The 25,312-nt window shown below is 43.6% G+C and overlaps 1 protein-coding gene across 19 annotated transcripts in view; it reads left to right on the top strand.

The window, feature by feature from the left end:
• Positions 1–25,312, top strand: part of NFIA (nuclear factor I A) — a 411,656-nt gene that overhangs the window by 373,917 nt on the left and 12,427 nt on the right. For 14 of the 19 annotated variants that reach the window (XM_064665045.1, XM_064665048.1, XM_064665043.1 and 11 more), the window contains one exon: positions 7,509–7,600. The exons of 2 other annotated variants lie outside the window; for them this stretch is intronic. In XM_064665045.1, the coding sequence (XP_064521115.1) occupies positions 7,509–7,600 (92 nt within the window). Of the gene's footprint in view, positions 1–7,508; positions 7,865–25,312 lie in introns of those variants that run through there. 3 more of the 19 variants (XM_064665039.1, XM_064665040.1, XM_064665041.1) reach the window with 2 other exon arrangements.

Here is a 25,312-nt window from a genome sequence, read left to right as displayed (position 1 = left end):
CAGTCTTATCAAAAACATCGCTGCTTAGACATATCTGGGCTAAACTAACAACTCTTTCCAGTTGACTTCAATTATAGTTCTTTTGGGAATAAGTCTTCCTAGATCAACCCAGACATCTTTCCCTTATGCCTTGCATTTTGGGCAAGAAGTTTTGGTATGTTTCAGGGCGAGGGAGAAAGCTTTAATCCTCTCTCCACCACCCACACTGCTCCCATATGCATTTTGTGAAGCCACAAGTCAAATATATGAATTCCTGGATACACACATGGGGATACCACTTTGGACTCACTCTTCTGGGAAACAAATGCAGTTCAGCTGTGTCTGATGCTTTAAAAAAAAGTCTGGATGTTCAGGGAGTTAATTGTGAAATGATTTAATGAAGCTATGCTCAAACTGACATTTAAAAACAAAAGGGAAGCTTTCAGTGCTTTAATGGCAACTGTAGGGGACTTGTTCCACAGTGAAGGGAGTCCAAATAACATCCACAAACAAAAATCAATCTAATCGAAAGAGCAAATCCCTTTGTGTGCTTTTCAAGCTTATTATTTAAATGCTATATGCAACCACTGCTTGATGTGCAAAGAGGTACTCACTATTCAAGTGAACAAGTGAAGCCTACATTTTTAAAGCTTTATATACTGTTCAGGAGATTTGCACAGGTTCCAGGGCGCATTTTTAAGATCTGGGAGTTCTCAGGGGTTTGCATTGCCTTCTGCTACACGATAACGCACAACTGCAAACTCAGCAAGATGCTCTGGCTTGCTTGGAAATTAAAATGGGTTTTAGTATGAGACAGTCTGGTAAGACTGTGAACACGATCTTCTAGAATCAGGTCTTCCTGAACTGATCAGCAGATTTTTGTTGAGCAAAGAAGTTGATTCGTTCTCTCCCCTCTGCTCCTCTTTCTGACCTTAGACCAACACTTGTGCTATCAGGAAGTTTTGATGCTCTCTGATGAGAGATACTGTCTTTCGAGTCCTATCAATAAGATTCAGCAGTGGAATCTAAAAGGTTATCGTTTAGTCATAGTTATCACTGAATAAAGTCAGCAATACCTAATTATTTCCTTGTCTTCAGAACCGGGAAAAACAAAACTAGGTCAGTGTGTACTTGTCATTACAGTTGTGACTCAGTTTACTGGCAGTGTCTGGTGTCGAAAAGAAAAAAATTCCCAACATCATTTTAGCAGTAATCTTAATACTTAATGTTTATGATAATGTCATTGTGTAAACAAGCTCAATGTGTGTCTGGCCTGATTCTCAGCTGGCAGAAAAACGGGCATTTCTCCGCTGAAGTGAGCAGAACACCCGTCGGTGTCGGCTGGGGCTGGCCACTGGGCTCAGCGTTCAGCAGACAGCTGCCACGTTAATTGGGAATCGAGGTTTTCTCAAGAGCAGCCAGTTAATGGTATTTAAACAAAAGATTAGGAAAATAATTACTGTTTGTTAATTAGCTACGCTGATGTCTAAACATATAGTTCTGTGCATATTCAGGCACGCATCTTCCTTTTGGTAAGGGGCTTGAATAACAGTGACTTGAGTTGTAAAGAAGCATATAATTTAATTTAGGGACAAATTTTACAGAAAAGTAGATTATAGGAAACATTTTCTAGGAAAAAATATTACATATACACCAAAGCCAGTGGAAGTATTGGCCACGTGAAGAGTAAAGCAAACTGAAGTTGCAAGCCTCCTCAGTGAGGGTTTGCCAGAAGGACCCACTGGACTCCATTCAGTGTGTCAATCAGAACCAACCCTCCATTTCCTCCAGTGTTTATTTTTTCCTTAACTAAATATTAGCCTTCAAATAGCAAGTGCAGATTCACCAGAGTTCCATAAAAGCTGCACAAAAAGGTGTTTTCCATGGTTACGAGCTGCTGGAGCGCACCAGTGCTGGGAGTGTCTCCGGGCTATGGCTGACTGCCCTGCAGAGCCTGAGGATATTGGAAAGTCACTTATGCAACAAAGGCAGGAGTGATGTTAAATTTTGGCCAGACTCTCTCCTTAGTTGTATGGAGGAGAGTGAAGCCCCCCCCATCCAAGGAAATGGAGTGAAAGGGGTTGGCATTTGCTCCATTCTCCTTCCCTTTTTTGGTCTAGCAGAAAGCCCTCAGCAGAAACAAAATGCAGTCACGGCCCAACCAAAAATTGGAATATGGCCCTCCTGAGGGGTGCAGGAGCCAGGAGCAGCTGTTCAATACAGCATGGCCTCCTGGGAACAAGAGCTAAAAATCACAACAAGGTGGTTAATGATTCTCAGAGCAATAGTGAAACTCTCCAGCTGTGACATTAACCAAAACATGAACATTAGTGCTGTCCAAGGAAGGAAGAGCCCCTGGAGATCCACACCAGGGATTTGACGCTACTGGGTGGCCAGACACGCTCGGGGACTTGAAAATTTCAAATGCGAATCCTATCCTTTTGGAAAACCAGCATTTTCCTCAATGACATGACATAATGGAGATGGGATTCATGAGGCTTAGGGCGGTTTATTTTTCCTCCATAAAAAGCTTTTTCAATAGAACACATCTTTGATATCAGAAGCAGTCCCAATATTATCTTATCTCAGATCTCTTCTTGATTTTCTTTGGTTTGTAACCCTTAACAAGCACAACACAGTATTTTCTTGAACTTGACAGTTTGGGGGTTTTATATCTCACTGCCCAAAGCAAAACCACCTCCATTAGATGCCAGTTGAACTTTAGCACTATCATAACTGAATCAGAATGTTAGAATTTGTGGCCCTCATTCCAGTGCAGAGGCTAAGATACTGCCATCCTGTACACCCTGATTTTTAAAAAGCTTTTTTAAACTAAATGTTATTTTCTAAGATTCACAACTCTTTACAACTTTAGCAAAGTCATTATTGGTTAATGTCCCTTTGCACAAAGTAGTTTTTGTGTTAAACACTATTTGTGTCAGGATGAGGAGAATGATCTTGTGATTGTAGTACTGGATTCATAAAGCCAAGTGCCAGGTTCTGCCTTTGGGTCACAACAACCCCATGGAGCACTCCAGGCTGGGGACAGAGTGGCTGGAAAGCTTCTGGGAAAAGGACTTGGGGGTGCTGGTCGACAGTGGCTGAACATGAGCCCAGGTGTGCCCAGGTGGCCAAGAAGGCCAATGGCACCTGGCCTGTACTAGCAACAGTGTGGCCACAGGACGAGGGCAGTGACCAGCCCCCTGTGCTGGGCACTGCTGAGGTCACACTTCAAATCCAGTTGAAAGACTGAGGGGCTGGAGCATGTCCAGAGAAGGGAATGGAGCTGTCAAAGGGCCTGGATAGTTAGTCCTGTGGGGAGCAGCTGAGGGAGCTGGGAGGGCTCAGACTGGAGAAAAGGAGGCTCAGGGGGGACCTTTTCACTCTCTCCAACTCCCTGACAGGAGGGTGGAGCCAGGTGGGGATCAGGCTTTGCTCCCAGGGAACAAGGGACAGGACAAGAGGAAACGGCCTCAAGTTGCACAGGGGAGGTGTAGGTTGGATATGAGGAAAAATTTCTTCACAGGAAGAGTAGTCAGGCACTGGAACAGGGACAGTGGTGGAGTCCTCAACCCTGGAGGGATTTAAAAGCTGTGTAGATGTGGCACCTGGGGACATGGGTTAGTGGTGTACTTGGCAGTGCTGGGTTAGTGGTTGGATATAATGATCTTAAAGGTCTTTTCCAACCTAAACAATTCCATGATTCTGTAATGAGATTGGATTTCTCTCCCTTTATCTGCTGTGCATTGACTAAACACCCTCTGGGCAAGCCATTTGAGCTTTCTTTTTGCTCCTTTCCCCATCCATAAAAAAGAGGGTGATGACTGCATCATTTTATTTTGTAAAATTTGCAGTTCCCTCTAAGACACTCATCTGCAGAATGCACTGCAGTAGGAATTGCTGTGTTGCACCACATTGCTTCATTTAATCCTCTCACTACAGCTCCACAACAGCTAAACTAATTCCTGGTCCCTTGAGAAACAGGACAACTCTTCATATCAAATACATGTACCTGTCAACTTGGTCTGTAAAAGAGAGACCTGGTGGTACATTAGGTCATCACTCACCCAAATCATCCTTACCAAGCAAAAGTTAATCCTTTTAATCCAGAACTGTCTGATAAACTACACACTCTAATACTTAAAAGCAATTATTTCAGGAAAGTATATTTAAATTAACATTTTCCTGCTGAAGGCAACTTTAAAATACATGACATTCCCAACACTATTTGTTTGTCTTGTCTTTCATACAATTTCTTGCCATTTTGGCTAAATATCAAAGCTGTCCGTGTGAGCAAATGTTCTTTCTCTGCCAGCTCCTGTTTTCCTTGTTCCTGAAGTGAAGCATCATAGCAAATTTGTGGCATCACATTCATTTCCTTGGCTATGGGCTAGGATGTTGCAGACAATCCTTAGTGAATTTCAGTAACAAACGCCAGGCTGGACAGGAAGATGTTCCTATTCATGCCCCATGGGACAGATATCAGCTGGTGTAAACTAGTATAGGTCTATGCAATTCCCATGGAGCAAAGCCGACAAGATCTGAAGAAGATCTGCCTAAGACACCTGGCTCCCATTCCTTGTTCCTTTCCATGCTTTGGCCTTTCCCAAACTGGAGTTTGAAGACTCCACCATAGGCTTAGCTTGTATGTATGCTATAATATAATACAAACCAGCTTTAACGTGCAAGAGCTGTTTACCCCATCCTAATCTCAAAGCAGAGTCTAGGGATCAGACTTCCAGGAATTCCACTTCCATGTCAAACAAGGGTATTTATATGAAGACAGTAAGAGAGTAGAAACAGTGTTGGTCGTGGGCTAAGCAACATTCTGTGCTACTCCCTTTTCTGAGCCTAATAGGAGTCACTGCTGATGTGTATTCCATGTAAATTTAATATTCCAAGCCAAAATGGCCCCTTACCGTCTGCAAACAAGTCAGGATATTTTACAGTGAAGTGGGACTTAGCACTTTGGGAGAGTCCAGTGTAAATCCTCTGCATATATGTAGTTTTGGTGCTCTTCCCTCCTTGGCTCTGGCAATGCAGTTATATGACCTTAAGGAAATACCAAGCTGACATCCGAGTATTTTCAGAAAGCAAGTTAAACATTGTTTGGAGTGGAAGAAAGGTATACATAGCAACTCACCCAGCAAGCTTTGAGGGGACTTTTGTGCATATTACACAGTTTTCGAAAGCTTTTGAATTTTTGTTTGAACAGAGAAGCCATTTAAGTCAGCATTCTGCTGGTTTCCCTTTGATTTTCTACCAAATATCACAGCAAAAGTATCTGCCAACGGGGAACTGTAAACAAGATCTTGAGTTCCTTCCCTTCTGAGTGGAACTTACCTGCTCCAAGGGATTAAATGGCCTCTCCACTCAATCTGCTTCCTTAAAAGTAGACCAGAAGAACCAAACAACAGATGTTTGATTTTTTAGCTTTAAGTTAATTTTCCCCACTGCAGAAGGAATTTTTAGTCTTGCAAAACATTAGTTCATTAGTTAAAAAAAAAATACGTCAGCATAAAACAGTACAGAAGAATGTTAATACGTGGCACTAGCAACTGAGAGATACCCTTTGCAAAAGTGTGGCTTCTTTGAATTATTAAAAAATTACATGGTAAAAGGTGAGGAGAACATCTCACCAGATCTACTCAGTTCATTTCTTCCTTGATTTGCAGGTAGGAGTAACACCCACCGTACCTGTTTATACTCAAACACTTAAGTGGCACCACAGTTTACAAAACCATCTCAGAAAGATGAATTAGTGCACTTAAAAATTCCTTTAAAATTATGTGAAGGAGAGGTGTTTCTTGCATGATTTTTGGAATTGTTAGCTTCTTGGAGAGAAAAGCTCACTTCACCAGAAACAAGTGGGAAGAATTCATTCTGAAAAGCCAGGAGTGCTTTATCTCCTCTCATATCAGTAGGAAATGAAGATATGCAGTTCCTGGGGTGATTTTAGGGAATGCTCTCTGAGAAAAGGAAGCTGTCTGATGTAATTGTAAGAACTAGGAGGCATCACAAGACATTTGTGAGACTTGGGTAGGCAGGGAGGGAAGGATATGGGTCTGGGTGCTCCCAGACTTGGGAACTTATCACCCAAGGGCTTTGTGGGATGCAGAACATTTACATCGGCTGAAGGGCAGAGAGGGCATTCACCGGTGTGAAATCCCTTGAGGGCCATAAAATACAGGGAGACCATGAGCTGAAAATAATCAGAGGTGGGAAAGAAGAAAAGAAAGTAAATGTGTGACCTGTTTTGGCAGTTCCCTGTGTAACTGCTTATGGTCTTTAAGAGTCAGGACAGTGGATAAGGTGGAGCATTGATACGGTTCAACATGGCCTTAAACCAAAGGCTTCTCCAATTTAATCCCTCTTCACCAAATATTTGCCTTCAGAAAGGCAACAGGGTTTCCTCTACACAGCCAACTCAGCGTCTTCTCGGACTCTTAACTCACTTTATTTTTGAGTAACGTTGAGGCCTGAATATTATATTTAGCCTGACTGGGATTTGGCAACTAACTTTCCTTTTAACAGTGTTTTTTGTCTCTTCATTGGATGGTTAGATTGTCTGGGGATTTTATTCAGCAGAATGCATTCCCATAAATATATTTAAAATAGACAGGATCCCTGTTCGTATTAAGGCATCCATTTGGGTTGTTTGAATTTAGATCTAAATATGCAAAAAACTGAAGATGGGAGAAGATTGCGTGGGGGGGTTTCAAGTGAGAGGAAGACTGAAAATGCATTGAAAGTTTTTGGATGTGGAAGTACGTGGCATTGTGGACAGTTGCAGTGGAGAATATAATGCAACAGTAAAATCATTAAAGTACTTCGAGTTTGGAAGTAATCTGGGTTCTTGGCTTGCATTGCATTTAATAGCTTTACATTTATGGGAGCCACTCCAGTTTTTAAAGGCAGCTTCAGCCTTCAGACTGATTGCACTTACCACCCCAGTGAAACTGCAACCCATTAATTTTTTACCGAAAGGATCTTCCTAGTTCGTCGAACACATCAAGTGAACATTTTAGAGAGTGCAGACCACAGCAGTATGAAAACCAAAACTTTATATCAAGAGAGAATGCTGGATTAGCATGAAATAATGGTCTGGTTCTGTTAATATGGACTTGGGTAAATTCATTGCTATAGAAAACTCTGTTAAAAATAAAGATACCAGACATTGGAGTGAAAACAGTCAGGACCTACAGAAGTCTCCTGTGCCAGCCCATCATGGAAAGGCCTGCAGTGGTTCTCCTTCAAGCTGGAGAGCTGCACAGGTGGCCCAGCACACCTTTCCCTGAGCCCACATCACAGCCGCCCCCTCTCCCAGCAGCCCAGTCCCCTGCGTGTTTATATCCTCACCACTGAGACCAAAACTTTCCAGTATCTAAAACCAAACTCTTGCTCTCTAAAACGTTTGCACATTTCTATGTTGAACATCTGCTTAGGTGGCTCTGAGACAGTGTGTTTTGGTGTTGTTCGTGTGCAATCTAGTGCCGCTTCCTCAACGCATGTGTCCCTTCCCTTCACAGCCTACTCGACACCCAGCACCTCCCCCGCAAACCGATTCGTCAGTGTTGGACCACGGGATCCAAGCTTTGTAAATATCCCTCAACAGACTCAGGTGGGCCGCTTTCGACTTCTCTGTATGCCTGCAGCCTCTTTTTCTTCTCCAGTGTCCTCTAACGTGTCCCCGCGGAGCAGCTGCATTGCCGCTGTCACTTCACCCACATGGTCTCAGTAACTACAGTGAAATGTCACCTGCAGTTTGTTTGTCTGTTGTGTTTTTTTTGGGCTTGTGTAGTAATAACACTGCTTTCGTAACTGGAAAGATCTCTCTTGCTTTCTAAGATATTGGCTTCCAGCACGCAGTTGTTTCTGCTAGGACTGGGGTTTCAAAGAATTTGACTGCAACCTGCTCCCCAGGCACTGCATTTAATTGTGTTTAGATTAGATGGTAGGAAGAAAGTCTTCCCTGTGAGGGTGGTGAGGCCCTGGCACAGGTTGCCCAGAGAAGCTGTGGCTGCCCCATCCCTGGAAGTGTCCAAGGCCAGGTTGGACAGGGCTTGGAGCAACCTGGTCTAGTGGAAGGTGTCCCTTCCCATGGCAAGGGGGTTGGAAAAAGATGATCTCTAGGGTCCCGTCCCACTAGACACAATGAGAGACTGCTCCAATGATTTCCATGGAAAAAAATGTTCAAATTCCTGATTGGCCGTTTGCATGGTGGGCTTTGAGCGAGCAGGAGATTTTGTAATTGCAAGCACATCTGTTTCCTTACACAAAGAGAAAAAAGTCCATTTGAGGCAGGCACATAAAGCTCAGTTAGCTGAATTCATAGTCCTGCTATGGTCAAATCAGAAGCTCAAGTAAACATTTGTGTTTCTTTAGGAGAAGGACAAGGTTTAAATGTGCGTTTTCCAAGCTGTATCAGATTCCCAGGGTCGATTAAGAAAATAGTTGCTGGCAGTTTTGTTAGCAGCTAATTTGAGCCAGATGTTGAAAAAATTAAGTCTGTGCTTAATATCACGTTATCATGGGGGGGGAGGAAGGTATAAAAAAGTGAGCAGAGCCAGTACTTTAGGACAACTGTAGTTTGAAGTGATTGCTTGCCTACGTTACAATTATTTTAAAGGTCAACGGTACAAAATATTTGTAATTTTGTTTTGAGCTGGTTGCAATGACTAAAAAGTAGTAATTCAAATAGCTAGAAAACTGGGGAGTACTACCCTTAACGCTTCTAAGTTCTTTCAAACCTTTTATAGGCATCTGAATAATTAGTGTACAGATTAATGGCTGTCACATGCCACAGTAGATGCACGAAGACAGACTCTTCATTGTGATGGCTTCAGCACCTTTGCTGTCACTGAAACACAAGTCACTCGCTCCCAAAGATTTTCAGTTTACAGGGCTGCAACCAGCTGCCTGTGAACACAATGCATTTTCTTACTGTCTGCTATTTGTGTACCATTTGTTAGGGGCTTTAGTTTATAGCTCTGTGCACAGCACAGGTTAAACTACATCAAATCTCAAACCTTCTCTGCATTAAATAGGGTCACAGAAAGTACAGCAGCAATGCAGAGGGGGGTTTAACCCATCAGATTCTGGGGTTTTTTTTCATGCCTTAACAAAACGCAGGCTGCACCCCACTTTTCAAGCCTCTTCCTTTATTTGGTTCATGTATGTTACAAGTTCTCAAGCACCCTCACATTTAAATCATATGTCTCTGGTCATTTTGATAACAACTGGAATACACAGAAATACGCTGAAATTGGGAAACAGGAATGTTAAGGTATACTGCTCAGGAAACCTGAAACCCTTTGGAGAATGCAACTTCTCCAGAACACTTGAAAAACTACTAGTTGGTAAATTGATTATGTAGTAAGACACAAGACTATTAAGTCTCAAAAAATATTTAAAACTTATTTGCATCCTGCAGCCTAAGTTTCTCAGATAAGTTTGTTGACTGTAAACTTTTATCCTTCTTATTTATGACTTAAATAATTTTAAAGTGCTCTAGCGTTACTTTAAGTGCTTCCCTGTAATGCAGTGTAGTGAATAACAATGCTATACAGTGAAAAACAATACTCAAGCACGGCTTTCAATTAAAGTCTAACATGCTGCAGTGGGGAAGGAGACTGACTCCCAGTCTCTGACTCCAGCTGCATCTCCATGCTTCTATACATCATTACACCACCACAACCAACTTGATACTAAATATATAATTTATCAGCAAAACTCACTACTTATTCATGAAAGAACTCAGAAGTTGACTGTGCTTTGAGTCAGAGAAGTGAGGTAAAAATGCTAACTGCAAGGAATTGGGATTTGTGTAGATTTCCTCTAAACAAAGACAGGCTTTTGTGCTTTTTTTGCAGGGCATCAGTGTATAGGACGATCACTTAGGATATATTCAAAATGAAAATATAAAAATACATAGGACTGTGTTATTAAAAGCAGCTGGGGTGGCTGCTTTCCATTAGGATCTTTGTAGTACATTCAGAGCCAGGCTAAGATATGGGTCCTGAGGACCACTAACTGCCAGGGACGCATCTCCCTGAGACAAGAGGAAGCAGGGAACACTGAGCCTCTGGAAGTCAACCTTAAATATAAGGGTTAATCAACTCTTTAATGCTGGAACAATAAAATAAAATGAAGATTGTATCTGAAACATCTGCTTTTTAAAAATTAGGGTCCAGCTACAAGCTATAGGACAGTATTATGGTCAGCTATGGTGGCTCTGATGTTCTCTTTCAGTTGGAACGTTGGACTACAGACACTAGTTGCACATGATCATCATTAGTCCTCAAATGCTGCAAAAGCGAGTCTGTGCACAGGGATGTGGCAGCCACGTTCAGCAGAAGTCGCAGTTCCCATACATGGGCATTCACAGAACCTTGGAATAAAATCCCAGACAAATGTACAACAACATGGCTGGGTTGGAGCAAGGATCATTCTGTCCTGGGCTGCTCTTAAACAACCAAACCCAGAACATGCCTTTCTTAATGGGTATTAACCCGTAAGAAAAATTAACAGTAGATATTCCCATTAGCAGTACGTTCTGATTTATGTCACGTTCCATCAAATATAATCCCTTAAAGGAATTTTATAGAATTTATATGATATTTATAAAAAAGCTGTCTTCCTGTGTCAAAAAAGGCTGTAGCAGGATGACCACTCCATGACAGAAGAGACCAGGAAATAAACTGCTTTAAGTCAGTAGTTCTGATTCAGCAACAAATGCCCCCAAAGGGCTGTTGGCTTTGTCTGGCTTTAGCAGCTTCCAAACTTTTCAGATGGTTTGTTTTTCCATATACAGCTTACTCCATCCATCACTCTGCCACTCCACTCACATAATTGTCCTATCTGGGAGGTTATTTGAATCTAAATTTCTGTTTGAGCTATTAGGAGCAACACTTGACTTGGCATCCCTTGTATATGTTGACGAAAAGGCACAGGTGTTGTAACCTTTGCTTGATAAATCATTTACTTTTGCTACTTGACTCGCAAGCAGTATGGGGGCATTGGCTTTTTAATTGCCTTTTCCATATGCAAATCAGAAATACAGTATGCCTGGGGTACACGGGCTTTAGTTTCAAAAGCAAGTTGGTCTGGATACCTCATGACTAAGTAATAGATAAGCCTCTCATATTGCCAAGGACTTGTAATAAGGAGAGTGGTAGAGGGATGGGAAAGTACCATCACATTAATTAGGGGCGAGCTTCTTGGTAGCAATAACACTAATAAAGGGTTCTGAATTTGGGAGGTTTTTTCCTAAAATTAATAGTGAAACACGGGCTATGGGAATGCTAAACTAGCAACCTGCTCCCTGTGACCAGAGTTTATGTTGTCACTTGCCATTCTAAATGCTCTTTGCTGATCTGTAATGCCCTGGCTGTGCTCTAGAGTACAAAATTCCTTTAGGGATCAGTGTGCTGTATTCAGTGTATTGCAGCTCCACTTCACACTAGACATTGTTTACTAGGCTGAGTCCTGTTTGCCACCTACTTACCCCACATCTTCCTGGAAATTGTACTTAGGATGCTAAAAACAGCTCCTGAGAAACACATGCCTGCTCCATCTAATCGCTCCTACCTGCCAGTAGCCAAGTGCCTTATTCAGGGAGGTTATGAGGATGCAGGGAACACAAACTGCCTCCCACTGCAAGCACCAGACAGAGGATCAACCACTTCACCTGTGAGAAACTAAATGGAGAGAAAGTGAATCCTGTACCCCTGACTAGCAGTTTCAGGAAAAATCCCTCTCTAATGTAAACACATTTTATAGCAGATCCATCCCGGGTAGTTTCTAAAACTTAATTAAGCACAAACCCAAATATTTATTCCCATACCTTTCTATATGGAAAGATAAACTGATTTCTAGGCAAACAGAAACTCTTCCTGCTTCTGCCTTTCCACGATCCCAAAGCACAGTCAGATCATGGATAATAAGCCAGGGTGTTTTCACACTTTCCCTGGTGAGGCCCTAGAACCACCCAGCTACAACAGAGCTCTAGAGAGAGCTCATCCTTTATAACACAAAACAACTGAAACAAAAGGCCTGTAACTTGTTTAGAACACTGAAACAAAGTTTAAGAAAAACCCCAAAAGTCAAACATGCTTATCTAGGCAGCAAAATGACAGGTATGAAAACCAGCTAGCTCAGCACAACAGCCTTATAAAGACCAGGTACAAAAATGCACCCTGTGAAACACATCTTAAAAAGAGCAATAGTAAGTTAGGGGGGAAATTACTGAAGTTTAACAAAATGTTTATAGGACAAGAAAATTGCTAACTCCTTTAGATCTGCTCCTGCTCCCTGCCTTTCCCAAATAAACAGTGGCATCTTTGTAGTTTTTCCTTTTAGGCTTTTATTTATCTCTAAAAAACCACCGTACGCCTCAGGTGCATACACAAACCTAATTGTACAATTACTTTCTTTCCGAGACACAAGGCAAAGCCTGTTTTACTTCCCCACAAGCCTTTTAGAAAGCGAACTGCAACCTGCAATTTTTCACTGGCAGCACTTTAAAACAAAGGGCATGAGGAAAAAAATTAGGTGGATGCTGTATCCTGTAGGATAGCAGATGTTAGCTCTGTCAGACCAAGGAGGGAGGCAAATTCCAGAGTCGCTGGTCCTTCTGTGAGAATGGTCAGTTGCTGCCACCCAGACACTGGATTTAGAGGAGTGTGGTGCAGGTGATGCCCCTCACCAGGCTGGAGGCAGGGAGGAAGGGAAGCAGCCTCACAGATAGCAGGCTCCAAAAGTATATAGGATCCATAGACCAAGTCAGCACCTTGACTGGGAAGCTGATGCAGTCCTTCCAGCGCTGTCATTCCTGCAGCTGAAACCACGGAGCTGCTTTGTGCCCAGGTTTCATTGCCACCCTATGGAAGAAAGAAACCAGTGCACACATTTTTCTTTGGACAAATCAAACATGTGCCTCGCTTCATGGGGATTTTCCATCTTTGCCTCTCGCTGAGCCCCTGCCACTGTGCCGTGACCTCTGCCCCCTCAGAAGGGGACGCCGAGCTATCAGCCTGATGCGCAGCTCGTTTCTTTGTGCCTTATTAATGAGCACCATAGGCTGCCTGCCCTTTCTGCCTCCACACCCTGCTCTCTTTCTCCCATTTTCCAGAACCCAGGAATTGCACTGGTCAGACAGGTAGACCTGCTGACCCTGGGGAGGCAGGGGAAAGTCAGAATTTCATGGCATTGCAGTGTACTAACAGCTGAGCCACCACCTTGCTCCACACACGGGGCACAGCAGGTTTGGGAAATATGTGAGGGGTGCAGGTGGCTGGTACATGGCAGAAAACATGAGAAGCTGCAGGAACAAGATCAGGCCTTTTATTCTGGGGATTCTGAGCACACTATTTATAAGGCAGGTCAGTGGTACTTGTTGCTCAGGGGACTGTCCCTCCTCAGGATCAGAATACTCATCCTCAAGGCTGAACACACTACTCGTGTCTGAGTGTGAATGAATAACACTAATTTAGAAACATTTGTTTGAATCAGCCCCCTGAGAACTCCATATTCCATACAGGAACCTCCCTAGGCCAGTGCATGTGGCCAACTTCAGCTGCAAAGCACTTCCAAGCAGAGATTTGGCTGCATCTTTCCTTCTCTTAGCCCATCCAGCAAATGTAGTGGCAGGTTCAGAACACCATTTCCATGCAGGAATGAAATCTCTACTGGGTAAAGAAGAGAAATTTGCTGAGATTAGATATAAAACAACCATTTTGGGATGTGGGACTGCTACTTTCTAGAGGCCCTGAAGTTAGAAGGATCACTCTGCTTCCAAGACCAGCAGGGATCTGTGGACTTTCCCATATTGGCAAAGAGAAGTAAGGGCTACTCTTCTCCGACACCTCGAGGCTTGAGCTCTCTTATGATCACTGAAAGTTTTGATCTCTGTGCAAAATGTGTTTTGCTGTTGAACCAGTGGCATCAAGCTACTGACACATGACCTGAATGTTGGTGCTGTCTCTCCTCTTCCACCCAGGAAGTAGTAATACTGGCCTGAACTTGAGGGTGACATGGAGATGGCTCTAAAAATGGAGTATAAGTCTTAAAAGTGTGGATAAAAAATGCACTGTCAGACTGTCAAGCATCAGAAGGTCACAGACCCTGGGAGGCTGAAATATCTCAGATCCTGCCTCTGCTTTTTGTTTGACCATATTAAATTGCTCCTCTCTTTGGTTGAAATTAGTCAAGGAAATGTGGACTGAATCCTTTGCTGAGCTTAAACTGAGATGGTTCCACCACGTTGGGAGCAAAGAGCCCACATGTGGTCGTGGTGCTTTTGATGTGTCCCAATCACAGAACAGTTCTGTGGCCACACATCCCCAGCACAGTATGAGTGTTAATGTGCTGCTCTGATCACCATTGCTAATGAAAGTCCAGAGTGTGCTCCACACAGAGCAGGTACAAAGGTGACCAGAAACGAGGGTCACTCCCCTTCCCTTCCCTCCTGCTCATCTCGGGGCACAGAGCCCATTTAATTGAGCTCTCACACAGAGGGACACTGTGGAATTCCACTCTCAGATCAGTTCTTAAAAAGCAGCTGAGAACAGCACACCTTTTCAAGAAGAAAGCACATATTGCACTATAAAGGTTTACAGAAAACTTCCCAGTACCATCATGTGGCTGTACCTTCAAAGTGAGATGGAGCCATATCAGTCCCAAAATGCCTGGGTTAGTCCTCAGTGGGGGAGGTCCTTGTTCCTGGGCTTTTTCTTCCTCCTCTTTGCAGGCTCCGGTGAACAGTTCAGGCTCTTTTTTGGAAACTAATACTCACCATCCTATTTCTAACAGATTTAGTATAGAATTATTTACAATTGACATAGACGAATTTCCCAAACTAAGCAATTAAACTTATTGAGTTTTGCCCCTCCTCACAATAACCAGGAAGCCTGTGAGTAAGGCTCCCTTTCTGTGGGTTTTATGGCCATTACTTATTCCACAGTGGGGGAGAAGAGAGGGAAGAAGTAAGTGTGGGCCTGGTGGGAAGAGCTGGCAAATGCAGAAATATGATGAATGAGCTGGAGAGATTTAATTTCTTACTAAATTCTCTACAAGCTGTGTAACCTTTCTTTAGCTAAACAATTACTCTAAAAGGCAATGATTTTCTGTGTTTTCATTGAAAAGTCTTCATAATAACAATGGCCTGTGTTCTCCTCCTTGAAGAACTTCTGCCAAAAAACAGTTTTCTTTTTTCCATTCAGCGGGAAACTTATTTTTATTTTTTCCATCTCATATTCCCCACTAACATGGATTTTGAAGGCCTACCACTTACTGCATGGGGCTGGGAAGAAGCTTCCCCTCAGGCCGAATCATTTTGGTCCATCTCCTTCATAGGGATTCTCACAGCTTCCTCCCAAGAGGAGCACAACCACTGTCAGAGACATAATACCAGGCCCAAGTGACCATTTAAGCTGACAAAATGTGATATTTCCTATGTTCACAGATCAGGGTACATGGAAGGGGACTCCCAGATTTGTTTTTAATTGGACAGGCGGCAGGTCTTGCCGAGTTGTGGTGGGTGCAGTCGAGGGGAGCATGACTTTGGTGTGATGAGGGAGAAAGTCATCATGTCTTTAAATATGACATGATTTAACAAGAGTGGATGCTGATCCTCACTGGACCATAGAGTCCAGTTTTGGTGCTGATCCCCACTGAACCACAGGGTCCTGTGGCCAGCTGGAGTTTTGGAAGGGCTTTGAGGATGCAGCATGGGCAGAGCACTGTCCTCCCACAGAGTTGCACGTTTGTTCACATACATACACTCATACATACAAATCAAATGAACAAGTCTAAGGCAAGATTATAGTTATGTGCCTCTTACGGTTGTTAGTTGGTTTGGCTGATTTTCTGGACGCAGTGGGCCTGGCCCAACCTCCGTGGCAGATAATGCTGTATTGGATTAGTCTGCCTTGCTGCTGCATCAGGTCCCAGATCGATTTATTGACTCTGTCAGAGTGGCTAGTACAGTAATTGTTACAAGAGCAGAATAGAAAGCAAGAATGCGTCCACATAAAATATAAAAATGACGTTTTGTTCGTTCTTTCCTCCTTTGCCCTATAGATCTTTATGTGTTTACACAGTGGAGAGCACTTTACTTAAGTTAATCAGCTCCTTCTACATTATTAATTGCGACAGTTAGGGTGCTACGTGGCGGCAAACGTATTATTGAGAGCATTGATCTCACTCTGATGGTGTGGACCTGGGTAGGTTTTGTATTCCTTCCCTTCTTTTGCAACTGCTTTAGGGCTCTATCAAATCCCATTTCTCTGACTGACAATACACCATCGATACCATCGATTTCAGAGAGGGGCAGGAGGATGCACACAAGAAAGAAAGGAGTGAGCAGAGATCCAGGCTTGGAAAGGGGCTGGTGGAAGTCGGTAATCACAGTAATTGCATGCCTGGCCTGATTTCTCTGTTTTGTAAAGAGTAATCATTTGAGAGCAGAAGTTTCCTAAGTGTTGAAGATTTGCAGAGATGGCACGATGAGACCTTTTAAAATGTGTGCAGGATGTATACCCTTAAAAAAAAAGCCATACTGACTTTTTACAAGGGGTTTGGAAGTGCCTTTGAAAGACATTTCATGAAAGTTCAGCCTTCGCAGCTGATACCTATATGAGCTCCATAAATTCCACCCAGCCTGACAAACTCCAGTAGGTGTCACATGTGACCTGGATGGAAAAGGTCAGCAGCTGAATTTATGGCTTTTGCATTTACTGGAACATTAAGATTTTTGCCAACTGCCATATATACTTTTTAACAATTCTGCAATCAAAGGATTAGGACCACAATCTACAATGAAGGTCAAAAATTAAAGGCCACAATCCTTACATCCTTCCCAATGGATAGGCATTAAGCTACGTCTTTTGTAAGAATCACCTTTGCTTAATGGCATTAACACAGAGGTCAAGGAATGAATAAGCTCCAGAGGTGAACACTTTGCAAAACAGACTATCCTGCTCTGAAATTAATACTGAATTCCATAAGAAGGGACCAAAAGATGAGAACCCTTTTCCTAATGGAGAAGGACTCTCCAGTTTGCAGCAGATTCCATGTTCCCAAGACACTGAGCATCACTTCCCTAGTGCTGGACTGTCCTAGAGAAATGTAAATAACACAGAGAGGAAGGACTGGCGCTTCAAATGAAATACAGTAAAATTACCTCAATTTTATTAAAATTAATTTATATTTTAAATTTAACAAATGTGTCTGTTCTTAGTAAGGATTACTAACAGCACGTCAAGTTGTAGCTTTCAAATTTTACTGGGCTTTAGAACATCAAAACACGTCATCTTGTTTTAGGCTTTTGTTTTGATAGCATTTTCTACTTGAGCAGAGGTAGAATTGGAAAAATTGAATTCAAAATCAGGATGTATTTTTTTTAACCTAAGAAAAGTCAAAAGGCTAAACATGAACATATCTTGTAGGCTTCCCTTTAGTTATTTTGGTTATTAATATTCAATTCTGAAAACAGCACTGACAGTATAATCATAATATTCTCACTTGTGTGACCCAACTGTTAGATCATCTATACAAACACTGGTTATTGCACATGAAGAGATGCAGCTGAAGACACTGCAGAAGGCAATGAAATGTAATTTTAATTATGAGATATGAGTATCCAAAATCCCTACCAATAGATTGCAGTCACCTCTGAGGCTGAACACAATAATTTAGGAATAAATTCTTCCCTGTGAGGGTGGTGAGGCCCTGGCACAGGTTGTCCAGAGAAGCTGTGGCTGACCCGTCCCTGGAAGCGTCCAAGGCCAAGTTGGACGGGACTTGGAGCAACCCGGGATAGTGGAAGGTGTCCCTGCCCATGGCAGGGGTTGGAATGAGATGAGCTTTAAGGTCCCTTCCAACCTAAACCATTCTATCATTCTATGAATTTCTGCATTTTTTGGAGCAGCTTTATACAACTTTAGATATCATTTTATGCTTTTGATGTATCTTTTTAAATATGACAGCAGAAAAAGTATCTTCTTAATTTTAAAAAAGGGGATAAAGTTAGATATGACATTTGCATGCAGGGTTGGGTTTTTTCATCCTTCCATATGCTAAACAATGAGATTTGAGATTTTGCAAGAACACTTTGACACAATGTTCCTTGTTTGGCTATACCCTGTTTAGTTGGGGTTTTCTTAAGGACTTTCTTGTAGTCTTCTGGGTTAAAGATCATGTCTGAGAATCTATGGTATGGGCCCAGGCTGTATATTCATTGAAGCTGATGAGAGGAGGAGAGGGAAGATTTGTTATTGGCAAGAGTTTGTTTTAGAAATACAATAATATTTTTGTTTAATTATGCTTGTCTTTTGCTTATAACTATGCACAGTAGAGTAAATCTAGTCTTTTTCAAATAAGATAAAGGTTAAAATTCACATTTTCTTTATGGAGAGGGCTTGCAATGCATCATCGTGTATCTCTGGAGTTTTTATTTTGTGGCTACAGGTATTAACTCTCAGCAATCTTCCTTGACTTAGAGATGGATTTTATTTTGGGGCTTTCCCAATTTACTGATCTTGAAGGGTAAATCTGAAAGTATAGGCCAGGTTATGACCTGTCTGGTTCATTCACAGGCCAGGTAGGACAGGGCTTGGAGCAACCTGGTCTAGTGGAAGGTGTCCCTGCCCATGCCAGGAGGTTTAGAAATAGATGATCTTTAAGGTCCCTTCCAACCCAAACCATTCTGTGATTTCATTATTTCCCTGCAAGGGAGGCTCCACAGGCTCTTTATAAACTCCTTGTCTTCTTGACAATAGTTACAAGGGCAGAATTTGTCCCAGTAGTGGTAACTGCTTTATCAGTCCTGTTGATGTTGAGTGACTCTAAACAGACCTCAGATTCTTCTCCTGGAAGCTTTTTGGGAACATGAGGAGTAAAAGTAGTAACATTTAGGAAAAAAAGGGGGGGGGGGGGGGAAAGCTGGGGGAGAGCTGTAGTTCTGCGTACAATGGAGCAGCTTGCTTAGGGAGTACAAAGAGCCACTTCTACACAGGCTATTTTCAGGGAAAAGCCTCACATTGAGTGACTCACAAAAGCAAAGAGGCACCTTTTGATTTTCAGTTCAAGGTTTACATTAGTAATTTTGTCTGTTTTCTCTGTTAGTATTAATTAAATTGAGATAGTTTAATTAGTATTACTAAATTTGATCATTAGTAGTAATTCATTCTGCCTGCCATACTGCACAAATATGATGAAGCAGAAATAACTAAATTGTTTAATTTCATCTCATTTAATGACTTTACACTCCACCAGGACTTTCATTGGCATCTCACAGTATGTGTGAAAATCACTCCAAGCTAGGCCAAGACCCAACTCCCTTTAGCCAACCATGTCTAATACGTCCCTCCTCATCCAAAGGCGGATCATGTGCCGAAAAGGCTTTTCCCATTTCTCCACCGGAGAGCTGGCAACCTCCGGAGCCTGGGGTGGTCTTTCCCTGCCCCAGTCACACAGCTCCTGTATCATCCTGATCCCAGTGGTTTTGATGGATCTGTACAGGACTTGTCGGCTGCTGCATCCCTGGACAGGGGCTCCCTACGGTGTGGCAGAAGTCCCATCATGGATTGCCACGAGAGAAATCCCATAATGGATGCCCATGGCTTCCATTTTTGTTAGAGAAGTCTATCAAGGTGCAAAGCATCAAGAAAAATGCAGATGACAAAAGTCCCCATGTTCAGGAGAGTTTTTTGTTCAGCTCAATTCCCTCTTGGCTTTCTTTTTTTAAGAGCAGTTTTAGAGAGGGGAGTTCCCTGCTGAAATGAGTCATTATTCCTCCAGCTTGCTGTCTTCTTTAATTTTAAGGTCAATGTGGCAAAAACACCAGAGTTGCCTCAGTGCCCCTATTTCTGTCCATGTTAATTTGGAGACTGTTTTGATCTCCTTGCCCAGCAACACCTAGGACTTGCCAAAAGCCCAATTCCTCTTCCTTTTTTGCGGTGTCCAAACTCAACCTTTCTCTGCCCACTTCTCAAAACATGCTGTTATCTTGGCCCCCCCATTCCGAGGTTCCCAGCTGTCCCTCTGCGTGGAGTGCACCCTGCCAGCCCCGCTGTTCCTGCTGCCCACAGCCCAATTCCTTGCTTACACCTCCCAGTCCCCCACCAACCCGTTTCCACTGGTTTTTGCCCTGCTTTGGTCAAGGCTGTGCACACTTAGCTCTCCCCATGAAGCCACAGGGCTGCTCATTTTTCTCCTTCACCCACAGACAGAGAGCACAGGCAGGGACCTGGCACTGGGGGCTTTGAGGGGGATTTCGGAGGGAGTGCTCTCTCTCCCTTCCAGTCCAAGCTATTCCCTCCCTTGCTTTCCTCTGTATGCTCTAAAATACTCTCAGGGCAGCCAAAAAAAGCAGCTGAACTACCTTTTGTAGTTATAGCAGCTGAACTACCTTTTGATCCATGACGGGTCTTCTCCCGTTACACCACAGGGAGCCCCCAGCCAGGGATGCATTGGCCGATGAGTCCCGTACAGCTCTATCGGGACTGTCGGTGCGGGGATGATACAGGAGCTGGGTGACCAGGGCAGGAAAAGGCCATTGCAGTCTTCAACCTCTGAAGGTTAAAGTGGCCTTTCCCTGCTCCTTGCTCTTCAGTGGAGAAATGGGGGAAAAAAAGGTCTGAAAACTACCTTTTGTACTTCAAACTGCAGAGCAAAGAGCCAGAGCCTCTGCAGCAGCTTGTTGGCAGAGCAATCCATCCCACTGGGACCCCTTGGCCCCTGGGCCCCTCACGTAGCTCCCGTCACTCCACTGCTCCCCGCGGGCACGGGACAGGGAAGGAGAGTCCCAGGGCAAACCCCTGAGTGTGTGTGTACGTGTGTGTCTGTGCATGTGTGTGCTCAGGCTGTCTCACTGCAAACGGAGCCTGGGAGGCCCAGGCTGGGGTTGATTTTCTTTGGATGACTTTCCCCAATTGTTTAAAGCAATAAAAGTAAAGAAACTTTTTGGGGGGAAACGGTGGTTGAGGGGAGATTATTTTTGCAGTCCTGGTGCGGGCAGAACTCCTGAGGCTACAGGGGAGTTTTGCTCGCCTGAGGACTGCAGGGACTGGCTTAAATTGAATAAAACTGTAAGTACAGTATCAGGGACAGGGTAACAAGGAGTTCTGCAAAAGCTACACCACCGGAAAGCACAACGAAGAATAGAGCGGGTTACGCCGCGGTGAAAGTATGTACTGGTTGTTATAACACCGTGCCTCCAGAATAAATTATGTCCCTTTAAAAAGTAATACTTTAACTGTGGAGCTATATAGAGACAATTAAGACGATATTGTTCTCCTCATTTCCCTCCCCCCCGGCTCCCTCCCTCTCTCTGCAGTAGCTCTGTGGAAACTTTTAATGCTGCAGCTTGAAACTTGGGCCTCTGGGTCTGAAATGCCTGAGAAAGCACTGCGGGCTCTAACTGTAAAACATTCCTTCGGCGGGCCCTGGAAACAGGGCGCGCTGGCACAGGCGAAGTTCAGAGGGATCACATGGAAATGAGGGCTGGCTGCAGGCTCCCGAGGAGCGGTTTATTTCCCTTAAACCTGAACTTGAACTTGCGAACACACAGCCGGAGCCTGGGACGGGCGGTGAGGGGATGGGAGCGGGGCTGCTGCCAGCCCCATGCACCCACCAGCTGGGCTGGGGGGTCCCCGTGCACCCACCAGCTTTGTGCCGTGTCCAACGGCACTGTAGTTTGGGGAGCCAAAGGGTTTGTTTTTATCCAAGCGAAATGCTGGAAAGTCCCGTCGCAGCATTGTGTCCCAGTTTCCACGGGAGTTCCCGGCATGAAGTTAAGAGCAGGTCCAAGGCCCAATGCACATTTTATTTCTTAAAAGGAAAGAAATGAGTGAAATTTAGTGTAAGAAACATGGAATTGCTCCGCTCTTGAGCAAATTTAACTGCGCTTCCAGCAGAGGAAAATACGGGGCTGTCTAAAAACGAGGCGTAAAGTGCAGAACTCAACCCCCCTTGCAGCACATTTGCTTTTACATCGCCATAGTGCATGTAAACCATGAGGCAGGTTTTAAAGTTGGTTTTGCCTCTTTGATTCCATGCATCCTGCTGTTTTCTTCTTCTCTTGGAAAAGTCTGTATCGGGGGGAGCGAGGTGCCGATGCCAGCGGGTGTCACCCAGGTGTGGTGGCAGAGGTGGCTGCTGTCCCAGCCGCAGGCATGGGGCAGCTTCCTTCCCCTCTCCCCGCAGCTGGACTGGACTGGGGGGGTCATATTTTGGTCATTTCTGATTACTCCCGAACAATTTTGGCTATGTTTATAGCAAAATTTTGAAAGGATGAATGGGCGAAAAAAATCCCTTTTGGCAGTAACTCAGGAAATATCTACAAAGATGTCCTTTCTGGAGTAGGATCTTATTTCAGGGTTTGTGTTAGGATCATTTTTATTCTGTGACAGCACATAAAGAGAACGGGACAGAGCAATGAGGTCTGGCATAGCTAAAATCCCTTCTGTGTGTGTGAGGTTATATAGTTTATCAATTCAGAAACCACCACGGGCTTGGAAAAGTAAACAGCTGGCTTGGGTCTGTGCGCTGCACTCCGGAGTTGTCTGCAGGATTTAAATGGCTCGCCTGCGAGTTTTAGAGCGGGGCAAACATATATAGTTTTTCTTTTAAACATGTCAAAAGGTTTTTTGCAGCCATTTGTTTTATTAGATCCTTTTTATTTGTTGCGATTTTCCTTTCTGGCTAATTTTGGTTTATTTTGCTTTTACAAAGGGCTCTGCTGCCACCAGCAAGTCTACAAATAAATAATAATAAAAAAACCCCTTCCATCCCAGTCAGAAAACCTTGTGGCAGCAACAAATATCAGAGAAAGCCATCGTCTCTCTCAAAGATTTCATCTCACCCTCCACTTAATCCGCTTGCTGTACCTCAGATCTCAAGTAACTTTCATACTGTGGGCTCACTTTAATGGATAGAATCTATTTTTCATGAAAAAAGCAGGAAATAAGCTGTCTTTCGTACAAAGATTTACAAAATGTAATCATTGTTGAAATATTCTCTTTGAACTGCCTTGTCCGCAGGGGTGTCTGGCTCCCAATACCCCCGTTTCTTTAGAACACCCTTACAAGTTCTTCTGGTAGATCAGGTACACTGGTGGTTCTGGTCTTTGATGTCTTGAATGAATGAAAGAAAAGCATAATAAAAGAGAGCTGTTGATCAAGCATAAAATACTCTTTAAGCTGACAGAATGGCAGAGTTAACACATTCTAAGCTGCTTTTAGGTTTTTCCTTTTTTCCTCACATTTTCCTGTGCTTTGTGTACAGTGGGGGTTTTTATTTTTTGAAAAGTCTCTGATCTATGTAGTATGCCGTCCTCTAACAAAAACCAAAATGGGATTGTTTCTCTCTCTTTCTCCCTTTCTTTTTCCTCTCTCTCTTTCACACCACTATCTTTTTTTTTTCTTTTTTTAAACAGCAAGGTTTGCAGTTTAGCGGGGCTGCAGTCAGCTTTCAGCCGACCAAGCAAAGTTTAGAAGTTATTTTGCAGATTTCAAAGTCAATTTACTAACAAATAAATTAACTTCGTCATTTGACTATTCAGAAAACTGGAGGAAAACTATAATGTCCCCCAAAGAAAAGGGAAGACCCTCTGCCTAAATGCAGTTTTGCAAACCGAAAGGCGGGCAGGAAAATGACCTCATTGTGAGAGAACTTTCTTTTAGAGGCAGAGAAAGGGGAAAGTTTTCTTCCTGTAGATCTAATTTAGATCTTAAGTTCCCATACATTATTTATACATTATATTCCGTGTGCCAGCCTACTCTGCTGGCTGGGTTACATTTCAAACATTTGCCATTGATAAGTCTTTGCTGTATTATATTCAGGCTAAATGCGAATATGTCATAGCGCAGTCAATCTTTAATCCGCTGAGCTCCAGGTCAGGGCAGCAGGGGGTCCAGCACTCAGAGCATTGCTTTATACTTAAGAAACATCTGGGGCCAGCTGGGACACTTTACTGGAACATTCAGATGTCTGGAACAACAGCAGGAGTTACTGTATGAGTGTGTTTTCATAGGTTTGGGAGGGTTTGGGGTGACTTATTTAAAAACACTAGCTGTTCCCAACTTGAGGTTTGAACCCAAGCAGAAATCTTGCCTGAAGTGAGTTTGTTGGTCCCAGGAGATAAGTGGTTTGGACTACTATACATTTTTAATAGTCAGCAGGCAAAAGTCCATATTACAAAATTATTGCACATAATTTAATGCAGTTTGCCACAACTGGCATTCCTGCAAAAACTATGGGATGCAGAGCTACTGTATGCATCGCCTGGAGACTAGTGTCCCTCCTGGGATGGGTTTTATCTGCCTCAAGACAGTATAAATGTGCTCATAGTGGGGCGTGTGACTCTCCTGGGTGCGGATGTTGGACAACCAGAAGATTCTCTCACTGTTTTATGTCCCTTTGGGGATGACCAACATGCTACTTACATCCCTGTTGGTATTTCATTTTGGGAAATATAATTACTAAATAATTAATCCCAGCTCTAAGAAAATAACTTCCATAGGCACAAAGGTGACCTTGTTTTTAATATTCACCTTTCGCTCCTATGCAGCAGGATCAAATTTCGTGCCTGGAGAAACTCTGGAGAAAGCACTAGAAAAGCGGGATGAATTCAGACGTGGGGTAAACCAAAGGCAGTTGCTTTATCTGCAGGAGCCCTCCAGCCACCAGAAGCTGAATTGCCACTGCCTTCCCTCACCCTGGCAACCCTTTTGAAGTGGCATCAAAGCCCCAGTTTTGGCCCCTTGCTTTCACATGATGCACCGTGGGGAAGAGCCTTCCCGGGACCTCTCACAAGGTGATGCCAAAAGGACCAGTTTGCTGCATAGCTGTTCACATCCCCATTTTACCTTTACAACCAGAAGGACTCGTTACTCCAATTCACCTTCCCGGGGTTAATGTTTGTGAGAGCCTTGAAGTTCTTGAGGTGACTGAAGGGTCATCCCCGAACCAACCAACCGAACTGATGAGCCACAATGAATCCTCGTGGGTGCCGGTGGTCATGGCTCGGGTTCAGCTCAGCTGCCCAAACAGCCGCTTTGCCGGCAAGCTCTAAAGCTGTACGTTTTTTTTTTTATTTAGGCTCTTATCAAAGGTGGGTTTTCCCGCCTGGGCCTGTGCAGCAATAGCTTCCTGCACACACAGCCGTGCCCGGGGCAGCAACGGCCACAGCGCCGTGGCAGCCACGTTTGAAGTCCTGATGGCACCGACCCGTCCAGCCTCCAGGCAGCCAAACTGGGCTGAAATCTAAAGAAAATGGCTAGCACAGAGCAGGTCTGAGCCCTGAGTGGGTATGGGGAAGCCAAAGTTCCTA

The sequence above is a fragment of the Pseudopipra pipra genome, chromosome 9 (genome assembly GCF_036250125.1).
Source record: "Pseudopipra pipra isolate bDixPip1 chromosome 9, bDixPip1.hap1, whole genome shotgun sequence".
Classification (NCBI taxonomy): Eukaryota; Metazoa; Chordata; class Aves; order Passeriformes; family Pipridae; genus Pseudopipra; species Pseudopipra pipra.
The sequence above is the reverse complement of the archived record's forward strand: the minus strand, read 5'-3'. Positions and strand labels throughout refer to the sequence as shown.